General features: G+C 43.4%; 1 protein-coding gene across 1 annotated transcript in view; it reads right to left on the bottom strand.

Moving 5' to 3' along the window:
- The window catches only part of LOC311041222 (suppressor of tumorigenicity 14 protein-like), a gene marked incomplete at its 5' end in the record, with an annotated part of 50,018 nt that overhangs the window by 7,009 nt on the left and 22,380 nt on the right, over nucleotides 1–20,629 (bottom strand). The window contains 6 exons of the mRNA XM_084086129.1: nucleotides 7,371–7,551; nucleotides 10,056–10,175; nucleotides 10,826–10,939; nucleotides 12,050–12,157; nucleotides 12,712–12,816; nucleotides 16,152–16,282. Of these exons, the coding sequence (XP_083942255.1) occupies nucleotides 7,371–7,551; nucleotides 10,056–10,175; nucleotides 10,826–10,939; nucleotides 12,050–12,157; nucleotides 12,712–12,816; nucleotides 16,152–16,282 (759 nt within the window). The remainder of the gene's footprint in view (nucleotides 1–7,370; nucleotides 7,552–10,055; nucleotides 10,176–10,825; nucleotides 10,940–12,049; nucleotides 12,158–12,711; nucleotides 12,817–16,151; nucleotides 16,283–20,629) is intronic.

Raw genomic sequence — 20,629 nt, 5'->3', positions numbered from 1 at the left:
TAGTCAACTAAAATATGACTAAAACTAAATCATTTTAAATGACACTAAAAAATAAGACTAACTAAAAAGAATTTTATTCAAATGACTAAAACTAAATCAAAATGTGTTGACAAAGTGAACATGGTGTTTTATAGAAAATAGGGGTTATCTCCTTACTCGATTGATTGATTGAATACTTTATTAGCAGTTAGCACAAAAAGCACAGGAAAGTACAGTCTGGTCAGATAAGAGGATTTTAAACCCAAGAAAGCCTATGGCTTGTTTCCATTGGGTCATTTGTACTCAATTCATCGAAACATTAATGACTTTACAAACTCAGTGAGACCTAAAAACTCATCTCATCTTCTGCCTGATGCCAGGCTTGGAACGGAACGTGATCGTTAGGTTTTTAAAATCAGTTGTTTCTGTTTTCTCTGTTAGCACAGAAAACAGGTTAGCTACAGTAAGCTAACGGCCAGAAGCTAATGTTAATCCCAGGGGAAGCTAAATTAGATGATAAATATGTCAGGATGTGGTTGGTTGTCTAAATGTGGATTCTAAAGTGTAAGAATCCTTATCAACCGTTACGTTCCCACAGGAGGGAAAATGAGGGCAACGTTAGTATTGGTCTGTCTAAAGCTGTCACTCAAAGCATAGTTGTTATTCACACACACACACACACACACACACACACACACACACACACACACACACACACACACACACACACACACACACACACACACACACACACACACACACACACACACACACACACACACACACACACACACACACACACACACACACACACACACACACACGGATTCTTTACCAGACACCAGAAATAGCAGATATACAAGCTTGTAGCTGCTATTTTGTTTGGAAACATTGTGAACATTTTGACACTGTTCCAGGGACCGCCAGAAGCAAAGATTTGAGTCTGCTTGAGATGAATTGCCTTTTTTCTGCTTTAATACCTTGTTTCATTTCTAACCTCACTGTATGTTAAGCACTTAGTGAGATCAATGTGAGAGAAGTGATATGCAAATACAATGGACTTGATTAACTTCCATAAAGCAGAGATGATTATCATATTTGTTCTCTCAGATGTGTTGCTTTGATCCTCTGAACCCTGTAAATATACAACACCTGATTCTACTGAGCTTTATTCCAATATGTTTTGTATTGTATTGTCTGTATATATGTATTACTGATGAATTGAGCACAATGGACCACAATAGAAACCTTTGACTGTACTGTACTGTTAATAAGCTTAATAATAAAGTATTCACTCAATCAATAAATAAAGGTTTTGCCATTTGTGTGGCCTGTAAAATGTACTTAATGTCCTCAACATCAAATGACTGTTTATATCAATAGTGTTTCTAACATGGACAAAAGACAGAGTCTTGCTCAAGGGCACTTCCACACACAACCAGGAGGAGAGGGCCCGGTAGGGATCGAACCGGGGAACTTTTCAGCTCCCAGGCGATCACTGTGCCTGCCCTCAGCCACCGCCCCCCGCTCACCCGCCCACCCGCTCATCCAACAGAGCTCATCCAACAGCCGCTCGTTCATCCAACAGAGTTCATCCAACGGAGCCAGAGATGCTTTCAGGTGATTTATTGCACTTGATGTTGCAACAAAGCCAAGTGCTTTTTAAACGGCTCTTCAAGTGCTTTTATGTGTGTGTGTGTGTGTGTGTGTGTGTGTGTGTGTGTGTGTGTGTGTGTGTGTGTGTGTGTGTGTGTGTATAGCGTATAGATATATATCCTCACTGACAGGTAGAAACCTTGTAAGTCCAAACCAGTTACTAGTCAGGAAATGGAAGAATAAAATGAAAAGATTTTCAATGGATCTATTGTAGATATGATTTAGTCAGAAACTATTAACTCATTCAGTGCCATTGACGTGTTTCATGTGTTTTACCGCAATGGCGCAACGTGCCAATGACGTGTTTGACGTGTTTTGGAAAAAAAACATTCAGAACCCAAGATATCATCATTTGAAGATTTGCTGCTCCATTCACTTCTTGTTTAACTTATTACTGAAAAAGGCTGTATCTCGGCTCCTGAGCACTTTTTTGTCTCCGCCAGAGGTGGAGAGTATATGTTTTCGTTCCCGTCACGCTGTGTCCCCCCCCCCCCCCCCCAGCCAAGCTAACATTGGTCAAGCTTCACGTGACAATATGTTGTCACCAATACTTTTGATTGGCTAGCGAGACGCATGACGAAATAAAATCCTATAAATATGTGTGTCACTTCCAAAAAACATTTATGTTTTTGGAAGTGAGGTAACATTGGATGGGATCAAGCTAACATTGGTCAGGTGACACGTGACAATATGTCATATAAATAGGTAAGACAGGATTAATCAGGAACAGTACTGGTGGAGACCTGTGCTCCGAGGAGCACATTTTATAGTTTTTACTATGTATTTTTATGTTACTATGTTATTTTCAAAAGGCAGACAGTGTCAACAAGGTCCAATGACCTCGTTGACAGCACCCATCAGGGGATCCATTATACTGGAGATAAATATTACTTGAAAAAGGTATAAGAAAATTAAAAAAATGCTGGCACAGTTCGCAATGATTTTTTAAATTGCATTGGCACTGAATGAGTTAATACTTTTCATGGGTTCAACGTTAATATTTGACTGGTCATTGTCTTGTAATGGTCTGTAAATGTTAGATCTACAAGCCGCTTGGAGCTTGTAGATCTGTGTTTGTGTGACGCTGTAGTGTGATCAAGCAGGACATTAATTTACCAGAGCAAAAAAAAACAACACAAAAATGTTAAAATCTAGAGATAAGAGGTTTCTATATCCATACATGCACCAGGCAGGAGGAGCTACAATACAGGGGTCTTCAACAGGGGGTCCGGGACCCCTAGGGGGTCCTCAGAGTTACTACAGGGGGTCCGCCAAATCTTTGTGTGATAGGATTATTTTTTTTACCTTAACCACTTGAACCCTGGCATCCATTTTCTGAGGAGAACTTTAGACAAAAATAGCAGATCTACAAGCTCACAACGCATCAGCGTTGTGGGCTTGTATGTCTGCTATTTTTGGCTAAAAGGCGTAAGAGGTAAAAAATAAAAGAGCAGACCACGTAAACAAAAAATGTTGAATCTGAAACACAATTTTATACAATATAGAGGAGGGGGTCCCTGCTTAATCCCTCTCTCAGCTAGGGGGTCCTTGGCCTGAAAACGTTGAAGACCCCTGTTCTAATATTAGGCAGGAGGAGCTACAGTACTACATTCTAATACAGGGGTCTTCAACGTTTTCAGGCCAAGGACCCCCTAGCTGAGAGAGAGATGAAGCAGGGACCCCCACTACATATTGTGTAACATTGTGTGGCAGAAAACACTTTTTCATAGATTTCATAGATAGCTGGATTCATGTTAATGTGTATGTTCAGTTTGTTAACCGTTAAACCTTCAATATTTAGTCAACTTGACCGTTAGCGCTGTACTTGGTCTGCTCTTTTTCCCTCTCTACACTGACTCTCCTAAAATAGCCGATCCACAAGCTCACAACGCCTCGCAGCACGAGGCGTTGTGAGCTTGTGGATCCGCTATTTTAGGCTAATGTTCCCCATCACACAAAGATTTGGCGGACCCCCTGTAGTAACTCTGAGGACCCCCTAGGGGTCCTGGACCCCCTGTTGAAGACCCCTGTTCTAATCCATATATTGTTGCTGTCATCTACACATTCTAACGTTTTGTATTTGTTTGGTAAACCAACGTCCTTCTTGATCACACCAAAAGTAGCAGATCTACAAGCTCCAAAGCTTGTAGATCTGCTACTTTTTGCTACTTTTTCCCCATTTGAATCCTGAACAGTCATAGTTTAGTAGATGTGAGGTTTCCCAGCCGGACAGAGCAGATATCCATACATGCAGCCAGACATCATTCTAATAAATATATGAGTGTGAGAACCTCATAACCCATTGAGACCGGGACCGCATCATCTGTGTGGCATTTTGACAGTTATTTGGGCTATTCAAAAATAGCAGATCTACAAGCTCATAGAGCTATGAGCTTGTAGATCTGCTATTTTGGAAAAATCACGACAATTTTGTGCAAATCTTTGTATATATATGTATTTCTTTAAAGTGAACATTTGTAACTCAAATCTTTGCTTCTGGGGGGGCAAAACATTTTACAAATGTTTGCTTTAAATATATATATATTCAAAGATTTGCACACATTTTTTTTACGATTTTTAACAAAAATAGCACACTCGGCGCCGCACCATGAGCTTGTAGATCTGCTATTTTTACAATAGCAAAATAAATCTAAAAAGACACAGATGTGTTTCCGGATTGAATGAGATAAAGTACATGTCATACTGCTATACTCTGAGAAACGCTGCAAATGAAAAAAACTGCATGGCACAGCGAATATCACACACACACACACACACACACACACACACACACACACACACACACACACACACACACACACACACACACACACACACACACACACACACACACACACACACACACACACACACACACACACACACACACACAGTTAATGAATGGCTCAAACAGTGTGGTTAGTGCTCCCCCTGCAGGCTCCTATGAGACATGCAGCCCTTTAACACTAAAGAGTCTCCAAGGTGTTTGTAATTAACGGTGTCATCAGGGGCTCGTTTAGACGGTGTGTCATTTCTATTTAAATCCTCTCTCTGTTGTGTTATGTATTTCACCCTCATCAGAATGTATGGCAAAATGAATATTTACATATTCAGGAATGAGCCTGGATAATAAAATAATGGGGACGCGTTTAACTCAGAAATGACAAACCCTCCCCCCCCCAAAAAAACAGTCCTTGAATGGTTAAAGAGGAACGACCCACAGTATTTGGCTTCGAGGAATACACCGTACATGCTTGTTTCACCACCGTCAACCTGGCAACCCTATATTGGCCATGTTTTTATTATTAGGTTATATCTAAGTGTTTTTCAAAAGAGCCGATCTACAAGCTCACAACGTGTCTCATTGCAACGTGTTGTGAGCTTCTTTTTAGAACAAAATGGATTTTTTTGTTTTAAGATGTAACACAACACTTGTATACGGGCTCTTGGCACAAAATCATTCCAGATGGTCTCGTCTCATTCCACTGTTCTGACCCCAGCATGTGGAACACCCACCAGACATCTACAAGTATGACTCCCTCTCCTCCTTCATAACCACCAGAAAACAGCTGTAAAATACCTCGCCACCAGAAATTAAGTTTTAGTCATTTGATTTCATTAGTTTTAGTCGACTAAATTTTATTTTGGCGGGGCCGTGATGGCGTCGTAAATCGTAATGGCTGCTTTATACTTAGCTGTGTGCCGAAAATAGCCGATCTACAAGCGAGTTTGACACCCATTACATTACATTACGGTCATTTAGCAGACGCTTTTATCCAAAGCGTCTTACAATAAGTACATTCAACATAGGTAGGGAAGGAAAACTACTAATCACCGGAAGTCTGAAGTGCATTCTCTTCTAAAACAAGCAACGTATACATATATACATGGTAAGTGGTCGGGCAGGGGTGTAAGCATCGACCATAGCCTGGAGGTAGGAAGGAGCTGTTCCTTTCACTGCCCTATAGGCTAGCACCAGGGTTTTAAACTGGATGTGAGCCGCTACGGGGAGCCAGTGTAGAGAACGGAGAAGGATAGTTGTGTGGGAGAACTTGGGGCTGTTGACGAGCTGCAGCTTTCTGAACAAGCTACAACAAGCTCCACACAGAACCAAGCACAAAATAACTAGTCTCACTTCTACTGGATCTCCCTGACATTCTAGTCTAGTTTGTAGTTGTTGATGAAATGGTCAATATATTTAGTCCAGAGGTCTTCAACAGGGGGTCCGGGACCCCTAAGGGGTCCTTAGAGTTACTCCAGGGGGTCCGCCAAATCTTTGCGATAGGATTTTTTTTTTTTTACATTAAATTAACCACTTGAACCCTAGCATCTCTATTCTGATGAACATTAGCCAAAAATAGCAGATCTACAAGCTCACAACGCCTCGCGCTGCAAAGAGGTTTGGTGTGGAGTGGAAAAGAAGCGAATCAAGTACTAAGTATTGAAGGTTTAACTGGTTAAATGTCTGAAATGAACCGAAAATATTAATTTACACAGCACTGATGATGATAGTCAATGAAGCCATCTATGAAATCTATGAAAAAGAGTCTGCAACACAATTGTCTGCAATGTATGGGGATCAGAGCATGTGAGCGGAGCGGAGCGACGCGATTTTGACGTGAGCGCGGAGCTGGTTATAAAAAGGTTGGAGCGCTACTCAGAGCGAGGACCGCCTCCCGCTCCAGGCCGCCCTCGCGGGGGCTGCGCACCGAATGTTTGAGCATGCCCGGTCGCACGGACTCAGAGACACACAGACATCCGCAGTGCACAGGCACCGAGATGTCATTAGAATTTCTACTTTCTTTTTCCTTTCTTTTTTTTACTGTTGAGCGACCCGGTTTGAGCGGAGCGAGATTTGCGCAAATCAACGTGAGCGAGGAGCGACGCTGAGCGGAGCGCGGGGGGAGTTGACGTGAGCGAATAGCGAGCGTGAAACCGGCCCCCTGGAGCGCCGAGCGGCATTTCCACCCGCTCCGCTCCGCTCACGTGCTCTGATGGGGGTCCCTGCTTCGTCTCTCTCTCTCAGCTAAGGGGTCCTTGGGCTGAAAACGTTGAAGACCCCTGATTTAGTCATAGTTTTAGTCATCATAGCTTACTTTTTATGTAGTTTTTGACAAAAAAAAAGCTTGTCGACAACACATTTTCAGCATAGTTTTAGTGGTGGAAATGAACACCGTTAACAGTTTTTAGAAGTCATTTTGTTAGTATTAATCATAATAAGGTACCTGGGGTCAGAGGTCTTGAAGCAGTGTTAGTATTAATCATAATAAGGTACCTGGGGTCAGAGGTCTTGAAGCAGTAATAAGGTACCTGGGGTCAGAGGTCTTGAAGCAGTGTTAGTATTAATCATAATAAGGTACCTGGGGTCAGAGGTCTTGAAGCAGTGTTAGTATTAATCATAATAAGGTACCTGGGGTCAGAGGTCATGAAGCAGTGTTAGTATTAATCATAATAAGGTACCTGGGGTCAGAGGTCTTGAAGCAGTAATAAGGTACCTGGGGTCAGAGGTCTTGAAGCAGTGTTAGTATTAATCATAATAAGGTACCTGGGGTCAGAGGTCTTGAAGCAGTAATAAGGTACCTGGGGTCAGAGGTCTTGAAGCAGTAATAAGGTACCTGGGGTCAGAGGTCTTGAAGCAGTAATAAGGTACCTGGGGTCAGAGGTCTTGAAGCAGTGTTAGTATTAATCATAATAAGGTACCTGGGGTCAGAGGTCTTGAAGCAGTAATAAGGTACCTGGGGTCAGAGGTCTTGAAGCAGTGAGCAGCAGACAGCAGCCAGCGGTCAGACAGGATGGACGCTCCACACACGTGACCCCGCGTCTGGAAGTGAAGGCTGACCTGCCAGGGCCACTCCCCCAGCTCTGCGTCGTCCCCGCCCACAATGCGGTTCAGCTTGTAGGGCCTGATGCCGCACTCTGACACACACACACACACACACACACACACACACACACACACACACACACACACACACACACACACACACACACACACACACACACACACACACAACCCATTAGGATCGGGAACGCATCTTCTTTGCTATAACCATTATTGTATACTTTCAGCTATTCAAAAAATACTAGATCTACAAGCTCACAAGCTTGTAGATCTACCTTTTTTTTTTTTTTTTTACAATTGTGCATTTATTCTTACTTTTTTTCTCTCTCTCTGGAAACAACTAAAACGACAGAGTTTGCAAAAGAATGAATTTCTCCAGCTGTTTAACATCCTGTAAACCAGTGGTTTTCAACCTTTTTCATGTCAAAGACCCCCACATTTTCCCCCCTTATTAGCCCGCGGACCCCCCATTTGAAAAGATATGCCAAGGACCCCCATAGGAGAAGATTTTTACGGCTCTAGCAGTGATTTTCAACCATTTTAATTTAAGGTTCCATTTGTACACTCTCAGAGTTACAGACCCGTAAGGGTCCATTTGGTTCCTAACTATCTATCATTTAGCTGGGGACCACCTGGAATCCCTTCAAGGACCACTGGTGGTCCCCGGACCACCGGTTGAGAACCAGTGCTGTAAACCTATATAAAGATGTTTGTGACTCTCTGAACTCCACAACTCTTTAGAATTCCAGAGCGTTGCCCAGCAGGGCGGCGACACCACTGATCCAAACACTCCAGAGCCCTGAGGCTTTGAGCGAAGGACAGGAAGTACATAAACTAAAAAAATAAAACTTCACACAGATGAGTCACAAGAGTTTAAAGAAAGATTGAGATAAATTAAAAAGTCTGGAAGCCTCGGGCGGACAGCCTGGTGAGACGAGAGTCACAACGCGAGACACAATGTAACACACAACACAACTGTGTGTGTGTGTGTGTGTGTGTGTGTGTGTGTGTGTGTGTGTGTGTGTGTGTGTGTGTGTGTGTGTGTGTGTGTGTGTGTGTGTGTGTGTACAGTATGAAGCCGTGGGCTGATCACAAATCACGCCGCATGGAGGGAGTTGAGATGGAGGGATGTTAGCGGGGGGGGGGGGGGGGGGGGGGGGGTGAAGGGAAAGCACTCACACAGGGGGTTAAGCTTAATCTATGCTCCATTGGGGAACGTCTGAGAATAGCAGATCTACAAGTTCAGGAACCTGTAGGTCTGCTATTCTCAGCATGAGACACCATCGTGTGACCATGTGTGAATGGTTGCAGATTCAAATGGTTATTACGTGATGTTACCACAGTTGTTATGTGGTATGGTTATAGAGTATTGATTGATTGATTGAATATGTTATTAGGCAAAACATTTAAAACAGCACAATTACATTTAAAATACTTTGTCTAACAGGTCTGTGTCCTTGCGTCTTGTTTCCAAAGAGGGCCTTGGTATTCAATTCATAGACATTATAGTGGCACCACAGTTCTAATATCAATACAAATAATACAGAAAAAGATAACACTGTGAACAACAAAAAATAAAAACATTAAAAAAAAGGGGGGACAAAAAAAACTATATGTACAAGAACAGGGGGGGGGGGGGGTCGGCTGTCTAACGGGAAAATGGTACTACCTCCTCTTTTGGCCTACTGAAAGGTGATTTTTTAAGGCTGTTTTAAATGAGCCCAGTGAACTGCATGTTTTGAGGGATGGGGTTAGACTATTCCAATCCTGGGTGGCAGTGCTGTAGAAGGAGAATTTGCCCATGTTTGTTTTATGGGTGGGTGGTACCAAATTGTTGTTAACGCTCCCTCTGGTATTGTGATGTGGGTGTCACTAACTTTAGGTATTTACTCAGATATGCGGGAATAGGGGGCATATTGTGCAAATTTACACATTTTTCAGAACCTGGCGTCTGTGAGAGAAACAAGCAACCAGCGTCATGTCGTTCTGCACGAACGGTAGGTCATGTGCGACATTCAGCGCATGTTTGAGTATCATGAGACTCCACGATGATCAGTAGTAGAAAAAACAACAACATTGCATCGGTTATAATAGACGATTTTCACTCTTACACACGTCTCCGATTATGCCGCTGCAAGGGGTCTGCAGAATGGACAACAGGGGCAGATCTGGAAATATTCAACGTTCCTTTGTGTGTTGGTGAGTGATTAGCGACACATCAAACACACAACCTAAAATGACCGGCACTCACCTTTAAAGGGTTATTATGTGATCTTATACAGTTAAAGGGTTATTAAGTAACAGTTAAAGGGTTATTATGTGATCTTATACAGTTAAAGGGTTATTAAGTAACAGTTAAAGGGTTATTATGTGATCTTATACAGTTAAAGGGTTATTATGTAACAGTTAAAGGGTTAATATGTGATCTTATACAGTTAAAGGGTTATTATGTAACAGTTAAAGGGTTATTATGTAACAGTTAAAGGGTTATTATGTAACAGTTAAAGGGTTATTACGTGATCTTACCACAGTTAAAGGGTTATTATGTAACAGTTAAAGGGTTATTACGTGATCTTACCACAGTTGGCCTCATCAGAGCCGTCGTCACAGTCGTTGACTCGGTCACACTCTGCGTTGACTTTGTTCACACACTCCTTGTCCTGACACCTGAAGCTGAAGTCATTGCACACTTCTGGAGCTGTGGGGGGAGGGGGGGGGGATACTCTGTATTCACATTTTTTACTTAAGTAAAAGTATCAATACTGCCATGTAGGAATAACATGTTACTTAATGTTAAGTAAAATGCCGGATTACAAAATGTACTTATTATGCAGAATGTCCCAGTTTCACAAGTTTTCAAATGTATAAAAATCTTTTGCAAAATATAGATCTGCTATTTTCAAATGGCCGAAATGTACACAGGGCTGAGGTGGTTACTGTATGTTTTGTAACAATAATCAAAATCAACAAAGTAACTAAAGTTGATATTATAGCAACAGGCCTATTTATTAACCCACAATATATGTCAAATTTTATTGTATGTACCTGCATAACCTTTCCAAAAACATAACTTTTAAAATACAGGCGGGGGGGGGGGGACCCACCAAAACCGTTCCGCGACCCACAATTTGGTCCCGACCCGCTGTTTGGGAAACAGTGCTCAAACGGGTATGCATGTGCGTGCGACTAGTGGAGCCCCACCTCCTGTGTGTGTGTGTGTGTGTGTGTGTGTGTGTGTGTGTGTGTGTGTGTGTGTGTGTGTGTGTGTGTGTGTGTGTGTGTGTGTGTGTGTGTGTGTGTGTGTGTGTGTGTGTGTGTGTGTGTGCGCGTGTGTGTCTCATCACTCACAGGTCTTGCAGTTGGCCTCATCACTGCCGTCTCCACAGTCTCTCTTGGTGTCACAGACCACGTCCTGAGGAACACACGACCCGTCCCCACAGCGCCACTCGTTGTCATCACAGCCTGGTCACGTGATCACATGGTCACATGATGAGAGAACCACACACAGGTCACATGATGAGAGAACCACACACACAGGTCAACAACACTTTGTTTGATTGATTTTTTTTATATATATATTGTTTTCTTATCCCACGATTTTGTAACCCTTATTTTTCACCCGGTGCCAATTTTCTAAGTGATCCTGGGCGCTACACTCCCCTCACCAGCCTAGGGAGGCCAGGGCCGAGCTCATGCCTCCTTCAATGCATGAGAGCCAACTGACCTTCTTGTCACCTGACAGGGGGGAGTTTCCCTGGTAGAACGTAGCGCGTGGAAGGAACACGTTATTCCAACCAGTTCCCTTCCCCTCCATCAGGCGCCCCGGCTGACCAGGGGGAGGCAGTATAGTGACCAGGATTACTACATGTTTTTGTGAGGGTATTAACTACCCTAGGTGACACGGGGAGAACATGCAAACTCCACACAGAAAGGCCCTGCTTCTGGTCTCCGCCTACTTTACGAGAAGTAAACCAGAGATGGTATGTCTTTTTTTTTGTCTTGGACTGAACCTTACAGACAGACAGACAGACAGACAGACAGACAGACAGACAGACAGACAGACAGACAGACAGACAGACAGACAGACAGGCAGAACACCCCATCCTATACGAACGGGACCATTGTGGATTTGTTTTGTATTTTATTATCTTTATTGGTGTGCTACTGGGCTTCATGATTATTGCACATACATGTATTCCACAACACTATGGATGTATTAAATCACATGAGCATTTCTTAATTAGGAATTTGGGAACAAAAAAAAGAGTATTTTTTTGTTGCAGAATGTGTCTTGAGAGATTAGTAAATCAGAGGGTTTTTATATTTCCCTGAATAAATGAATTTGTTGTCTCTTTCAAAAACACAACTAATACATGCAGTAGCCAAATAACACAATAGAACATAATGAATGAAAATAAAATAAACGTTGATCTTTGTGTGACACTGTTGTACGACAAACAAGGGCGTCACGTACATATGAGGTTTGTGGATGACAGCGACAAGATGATTAAAATGCTAACCAGTTCTATTAAACACACACACACACACAGACAGACAGACAGAAGAACTTACTACATTGCTTCTCATCACTCTCGTCCCCACAGTCGTTGACTTGATCACAAACCCAGTACTTAGGTTTACACATCCCGTTGTCACACGCAAACTGGTCCTTAGCACACTCTGAGAGAGAGAGAGAGAGAGAGAGGTGTCAAATACAACCCGTTTTTTATCAAACCTACGTTTTTCAAATTGACTTCACCATTTTGTCTTTATAAATGAAGAGTCCAAATTGTGTGAGTAAACTTTTGGTTTTAATCTTTGGTAGTCTAGGACACGTGCACAAGTTGGTTGTGAGGGGCCTGCAAATGGCCGGCCTCTCCAAAAGGAGGGCTAAACAATTAGCAAGGTACTGCTCAATATCAGCTCTTATAGGAAGCCGCTCAATGTGGAGGAGGCGTTGTTTCCTTTACCCATGATTGTTGTCTGCTGTGTTTGACAGGTATGCCAACATTATTGTATGTAACAATGCTCTACCTTATATACACTTTGTAACTGACTGTTTTCTCATTATCTGACTGAACTGGCAGTGTTTATGTCCTTTCTACATCTTGTACTTCTGTTTAGGTGGACATAAATAAATATTTCAAATGTGTGTGTGTGTGTGTGTGTGTGTGTGTGTGTGTGTGTGTGTGTGTGTGTGTGTGTGTGTGTGTGTGTGTGTGTGTGTAACTCACTGCATTTCATCTCGTCACTCATGTCTCCACAGTCGTTCCAGCCGTCACAATGCAGGTCGTTGTTTATGCAAATCCCAGAGTTACAAGCAAACTGCTTGGGACAGGCTGGGCGAGAGACATAGAGACACAGAGAGAGAGAGAGAGTTACAGGCAAACTGTTTGGGACACGCTGGGCGAGAGACATAGAGACACACAGAGAGAGAGAGAGTTACAGGCAAACTGCTTAGGACACGCTGGACGAGAGACATAGAGACACACAGAGAGAGAGAGAGTTACAGGCAAACTGCTTAGGACACGCTGGGCGAGAGACATAGAGACACACAGAGAGAGAGAGAGTTACAGGCAAACTGCTTGGGACACGCTGGGGGAGAGACAGAGACACACAGAGAGAGAGAGAGAGTTACAGGCAAATTGCTATGGACACGCTGGGCGAGAGACATACAGTAGAGACACACAGAGAGAGAGAGAGTTACAGGCAAACTGCTTAGGGCACGCTGGGCGAGAGACATAGAGACACACAGAGAGAGAGAGAGAGAGTGTTACAGGCAAACTGATTAGGACACGCTGGGCGAGAGACATAGAAACTAGGGGTGTCACGATTCACTTACCTCACGATTCGATTCAAAATCGATTCCTAGGGTGCCGATTCGATTAAAATTGCGATTCTGCGATTAATTGATATTCGATTCGATTCTGCGATTTATTGCGATTTTCTAGGGTGCCGATTCGATTAAAATTGCGATTCTGCGATTTATTGCGATTTTCTAGGGTGCCGATTCGATTAAAATTGCGATTCTGCGATTAATTGATATTCGATTCTGCGATTTATTGCGATTTTATAAAAATAAAAATAAAATAAAAAATAAAATAAAAAAATAAAAAATATATATTTTTTTTTTTAAATCGATTTTAATATTTTGAATCGACTTTTAAAATCGTGGCATTAAGAATCGCGATTTATTCATGAATCGATTTTTTTTGACAGCCCTAATAGAAACACACACAGAGAGAGAGAGAGTTACAGGCAAACTGCTTAGGACACGCTGGGCGAGAGACATAGAGACACACAGAGAGAGAGAGAGTTACAGGCAAACTGCTTGGGACACGCTTGGCGAGAGACATAGAGACACACAGAGAGAGAGAGAGTTACAGGCAAACTGCTTAGGACACGCTGGGCGAGAGACATAGAAACACAGAGGGTACATCCACACATGTCTGTTCGCGTCCGTCAAGTTGTCGTACGGACGGCCGGAAGTCCCATCCACTCCCATGTTAAAAAAAAACGGAACAGTACTGTTCCGTTTTTTCTAGTATGGAACGGACATGTGTGGATGTACCCAGAGAGAGAGTTACAGGCAAACTGCTTGGGACACGCTGGGCGAGAGACATAGACACACAGAGAGAGAGAGAGAGAGTTACAGGTAGGGATGGGACGATAAGAAAATTTCATATCACGATAATTGTGGCCAAAAATATCACAATATACGATATTATCACGATACAGTGAACAGTGAAAATCACTTGACCTGTCATTTCTGTTAAAGAACATTTATTATCTTGCTGTCTCACATGGAGGTAGAGAAAGACAATGTAAACACAATAAGTTATTTATTTTATCATTCAGAAGATATGATATCTCTACATACAGTGGTGTAAAAGTACATTAAGTACTAAATACATTTACTCAAGTACTGTACTTAAGTCTTAAGTACACTTTTGAGGATTTTTTACTTTACTGGAGTATTTCCCATTTCCAATACTTTTACTTCTACTCCAATACATCTCAGATTCAAATATTGTACTTTTCCTCCACTACAATGATTTGACAACTTTAGTTACTAGTTACTTTGCTGATTTAGATCACAAAACATACATGAACCACTGCAGCCCTATGCATTTTGGCCATTTGAAGATGAGCTTGTAGATCGGCTATTTTCAAAAAAAAAATTATATAGATTTGATGCCAATACTTTTGTACTTTTATTCAAGTTAATTTTGATTACCAGACTTTTACTTGCAACAGAGTTTTGCAGTATTTTTTACTTTTACTTAAGTCAAAAATGTGAGTACTTTCTCCACCACTGGCTATATAAATATCAATCTGACAATGTAAAGTTAAAACGGAACGGGACGTGCAGCAATTGCTGCTATAAAATAATGACTTTATATTTGGTTGGGTGCCGAGTGACACATCAAAAAGAGCCGATCTACAAGCTCACAAATGCGTCAGATCATGAGTTTGTAGGTCGGCTATTTTTGCTGCACAACACGGTCGTTCAACTCAGCATATTCACAAACGGCTTATTTTCCGTGTTAACTTGAATTCCACGCTGTAATATGGATGAGGCTTGACAACAAGTAGCACAAAAAGCTAGTAGCCTACAAGGGACAGTGAGGCGAGTGCACTGACTCGTTGCGACGCTGCCCATTACATTACAACCGCCTTCTTTGGAACTGTATCCTCTGCAGTCCACACACACATATATATACATGCTCACAGCGGTTTCCATTTCCTTTGATTCTCTCTGGGCCGGATATGCACCCTGGCAAAGCAAATGGACACCAAAAGTTTTTTTGGTCGAACTTTTTTTTTTTTTTTTTTGCGATAATTACAGTACCCTGCGATACAGTTATTGTGGACGTTTTAATATTGTATATCGTCCCATCCCTAGTTACAGGAAAACTGCTTAGGACGAGAGAGAGAGAGAGAGAGAGAGAGAGAGAGAGAGAGAGAGAGAGAGAGCACAAAAAAGTTATGAAGTTAGTGAGCAAAGGGTAGAGGGAGAGAAAAGAAAGAACGACCGAGTGTGACAAAAAACAAGAGAGAGGCGGACAAACACAGAGAGAGAGAGGGAGAGAGAGAGAAGGGGCGACACGGGGAGCAAGCCGAGCGGCAGGCAGGCAGTGACAGCATCTATTCAGTCATCAGTCACTCTGCCATTTACTGTTCCCTGTTGATCACACATTATAAATACATTTGGGTCGGCCGGGGGAGGGGCAGAACCCGGCCCGCTAGCCAGGAGAGAGAGAGAGAGAGAGAGAGAGAGACAGAGAGAGTCCCTCTCACTGACTGACTGGCTGACAGCAGCAAATAAAATGGAGCCAATAAACCAGCTCTCTGGTGATTAGTGGAGCTTCACGTGTCATCAGTGTGAGATCTGTTAAGCAGACACAACACCAGCATCTTATACGGGATGCTGGATAAACGGCTGTCCCGTCCCGCTCTGTCCTCATCTGGGCTCTGGTGACACGGAGCCCACGCTCGTGTCAACAACAATATGAGAACGTTTGGGTGAAAACAAGCAAACGTTTGACCTAAAGGTAGCTGAACAGCTCTGCCAACGTATAGGCAAACATCCGGCCAAAATAGCAGACTGACATTTTCACTATTTGACGCACACTGGATTAATAAAGGGTTGAAGTGTTTTTTTTTAACTCACGGTTGGACGGGTCGAAGGCGCTGTACTCAGCCCTGAACCCTTTATCTGTGAAAGCCTCGTCTGAGTGGAACTTCACCTCCAACATGTTAGACTGACTGGTGACCGCTAGAGAAGACAGCTCACCACAGTACCTAGAGAGAGAGAGAGAGAGAGAGAGAGAGAGAGAGAGAGAGAGGTCAACATGTTAGACTGACTGGTGACCGCTAGAGAGGACAGCTCACCACAGTACCTAGAGAGAGAGAGAGAGAGAGAGAGAGAGAGAGAGAGAGAGAGAGAGAGAGAGAGAGAGAGAGAGAGAGAGAGAGAGAGAGAGAGAGAGAGAGAGAGAGAGAGAGAGGACCCCCAGGGGTACTTGATGGGGCTCCAGGGGGTCCCCAGCTAAATGATGGACAGGAACCAAATGGACCCTTATGGGTCTGTAACTCTGAGAGTGTACAAATGGAACCAAATGGACCCTAACAGGGTCATTTGGTTCCATTTGTACACTCTCAGAGTTAAATTAACATTGATTTTACGATATGAATTGGTGTCCCAGATATAGAAATGCCATTAAATGGGGGTCCGTAGCCCTAATGCATGTCAAACTGGGGGTCCTTGAAATTAAAATGGTTGAGAATCACTGCTAGAGCCGTAAAAATCTTCTCTTATGCAGGGGGTCCCTGGCTTATCTTTTCAAACGGGGGTCCGCGGGCTAATAAGTGTCAATTTTGGGGTCCTTGACATGAAAAGGTTTGAGAACCACTGCGCTAGAGGACAGCTCACCACAGTACCTGTAGAGAGGGAGGGGTCAAGTTACATTATAACATAATAAACTTTATTTATATAGCACTATTCAAAAACAGGTTTACAAAGTGCTTCACATACAATACATAAACAGGATATATAAAAGCAATTCATTGAAGGACATTTAAAAACAAAAGGAACAATACTCAAATAATAAGACCAAAGATAAGAGTGAAAGCAGAAAACTAGCTGACCAATCAATCTGTAGTAATGACTTTTTAAAAGGGTTTTTAAAAGCGGACTCTGAAGTGGCCTGTGTCTGATTAGTAGTGACCTCGGCCCCTAGCAGCAAATGCAAGTAAAAGTTTGTCAGATGATCTAAGACAGGGGTCTTCAACAGGGGGTCCGGGACCCCTAGGGGGTCCTCAGAGTTACTACAGGGGGTCCGCCAAATCTTTGTGTGATAGGATTTTTTTTTTTACCTTAACCACTTGAACGCTGACATCACTTTTCTGAGGAGAACTTTAGCCAAAAATAGCAGATCTACAAGCTCTCAACGCCTTGCGCTACGAGGCGTTGTGAGCTTGTAGATCTGCTATTTTTGGCAAAGAGGCATAAGAGGTAAAAAAAAAGAAGAGCAGACCACGTAAACACAAAATGTTGAATCTGAAACACAATTTTATACGATATAGAGGGGGGTCCCTGCTTCATCTATCTCTCAGCTAGGGGGTCCTTGAATGCCTGAAAACGTTGAAGACCCCTGATCTAAGATTACGGGGGGGGGGGGGGGAAGACCGTTCAGTGCTTTAAAAAACAAACAATGTGATTTTAAAATCAATTGTGAACGCCACTGGTAGCCAGTGCAGTGAAGCAGGAACAGGGCTGATGTGGTTAGATCTCCTGGTTATATATCTATATGTGGTTATATCCAGGGGTGCACATAACTGGTGCGCAGGTGCGCATGCGCACCTAAAATAAAAAATGCGCACCACATAAGGCGACGCGAGGCGCTTTTGCGCACCAACAGCTGGGACAGGAATTTCCAAGCTTTTAATTTTTTGCAAAAATAAAAAATAAAAGCCTGGAGATCGAGGCTAGGAATTTACTTCCTGAAGCCACACTCACACAATCACTCTAAAGCACCCGTCGGCCCCATGTACAGCCATTAGGCACAGGGGTAGAGATATGACTCGCGTCGCCTCGCATCGCCTCGCATTGCCTCGCTGAGTGCACGCAGCCAGCAGCGGCTGTTAGAGGCACTCGTCACCGATGATGAACGCACCGTAATGGTGCAAAATATGCCGTGAACGTCCCAATCTGGCGGATAAAATCAGCGCAGCAGCACAGGGCACCAACCTTGGGGGCTTTATCTAACAGCGTGAGAAAAAAAAAAAACGGCGAAAATCGGCGGAATTTAGAAGCAGAGCGTTCTTTCCCCCCCCCCCCCCGTTGACAAAACTGTCCGGTGGGCACCGTGCGGACCCCCCCCCCCCCCCGTTGACAAAACTGGCCGGGCTGAACCCCCCCCCCCCCCCCCCGTTGACAAAACGGGACGGGCGCCATGCGCACCAAGTCACATGTCCAGGTGCTCTTCTGCGTACCAGACCTAAAAAGTTATGTGCACCCCTGGTTATATCTATATTATATATACTAGACCATACCCGCCCTGGTCGACGCATGCGTGGGGGGATATGCGCACATCATCTGGCAACCCGGGAGGCAGTTCGTCCCATAGCTGGGCAGACCCGTAACCATGGCGACAGTGTTTGACACATAAACGCTAATAAGAAGCTGAGATTTGATGAAATTGAAAAATGGGCTTCACAGTTAAGTTCAGATGGTAATGGTCAATGGCTGTGTGCAAAATCAGAGCAATTGGTCCAGCCAGTGAGGAGAACCGGGTAGCTTCACCACTACAAACGCACATAGGTTACTAGAATTATAGTAGGATATATTATATATTATATGTGGTTATATCTCCTGGTTCTTGTAAGAACTCTAGCTGTTGTATTTTGAATGAGTTGAAGGCGATTGATTGACTTTTTGGGGAGTCCAGAAACAAGTGAATTCCAGTAGTCCAGGTGGTTTGTGACAAAGGCATGAATAAGGGTCTGTGCATCGCTGAATGAAATACATGATCTGATTTTAGAAATAGTCCTGCTTTGGAAGATGATGCTGTTTTTGTGATGTTTGGAAAAACACTAAATTGGTTAAGAGGTTTAAATACAAGCAGGAGAATCTTAAAGGCATAGTTCACCCCCCAAAATGACTTTTTTTTCCTATGGATTAGTCACCCCATGGAGACTTGAATTCATGGATATTTATTAGTTTTTGTCTCATTTCTAAGACAATAATTTGATGACCGGCAGCGGTTCCGGAACCGCTGCCTACAGGTCCGCTGGTCATCACATTATTGTCTTAGAAATTAGACAAAAACTAAAACATATCCATGAATTACAAGTCTCTATGAGGTCAGTAATCTATGGAGAAAACACGTTGTTTTATTGGGTGAACTATCCCTTTAAAAGCAACTCTAAAACTAAACTGTACTGGTAGCCAGAGGAGAGGAGAGGAGAGGAGAGGAGAGGAGAGGAGTAAAATGGCACCCATCCAGAGCCACGTCTGAAGCTCATCAGAGCAGCGTTTTGGACAGGCAGGACAGACTATAGTGAGACTGTCACCCTGCTGTCACATTATAACAGGGTGACAGGGAGGACGTCTCACAGTGTCCCTGCCCGTCCTATACAAACCCCCCCCCGTCCCCCCCCCCGTCCCATACAGCCCGCTGTCCCTTAAAGCCCCCCAGCCCCCCCCCCCCCATCCAGACCCTGGCTGGCTGAGTATAAAAGCATCATCTAAAGCCCACAATGTGATGAATGTGCACATTCACCCCATTCATCTCTGCTGAGTTACCTCTGTATAACTCTGCACCGTACCTGCACAGCCTCACTGTATAACTCTGCACTGTACCTGCACAGCCTCACTGTATAACTCTGCACTGTACCTGCACAGCCTCACTGTATAACTCTGCACTGTACCTGCACAGCCTCACTGTATAACTCTGCACTGTACCTGCACAGCCTCACTGTATAACTCTGCACTGTACCTGCACAGCCTCACTGTATAACTCTGCACTGTACCTGCACAGCCTCACTGTATAACTCTGCACTGTACCTGCACAGCCTCACTGTATAACTCTGCACTGTATGACTCTGCACCGTACCTGCACAGCCTCACTGCAGAGAGCTGACATGTCTCTCTCTCTCTCTCTCTCTCTCTCCTCCCCGTTAGTCCATCCACATGATTTATAGATCAGGACTTTGTGTCCAGTGGAAAACGCATATCTCCATGTTGCAACTTTGTGTATACAGTACAGTGTTTCCTCCTGACAGAGAACATTTATATTCTCACTTATTTCATTTAATTGATGTTTATAAATATTATATTTGTCTGGTTTCACCACCCAGCTGAGACTGAAGTGACAGAGACTCAATGCCCTGTGTGTTGCGTGTGCGAGTGCGTGTGCGTGTGTGTATGTGTGTGTGTGTGTGTGTGCAGGGACGTGTACAGATAGACTCTAGGTGGTGCTGGAGCCTCTTCAACAGAGGCTCCGGGACCCCTAGGGGGTCCTCAGAGTTACTACAGGGGGTCTGCCAAATCTTTATGTGATATGATTTTTCTTTTTACCATAACCACTCGAAACCTAGCATCCCTTTTCTGAGGAGAACTTTAGCCAAAAATAGCAGATCTACAAG

This window comes from Gymnoscopelus microlampas (genome assembly GCF_963454915.1).
Source record: "Gymnoscopelus microlampas genome assembly, contig: SCAFFOLD_138, whole genome shotgun sequence".
Classification (NCBI taxonomy): Eukaryota; Metazoa; Chordata; class Actinopteri; order Myctophiformes; family Myctophidae; genus Gymnoscopelus; species Gymnoscopelus microlampas.
This window is presented reverse-complemented; position numbering and strand designations above follow the sequence as displayed.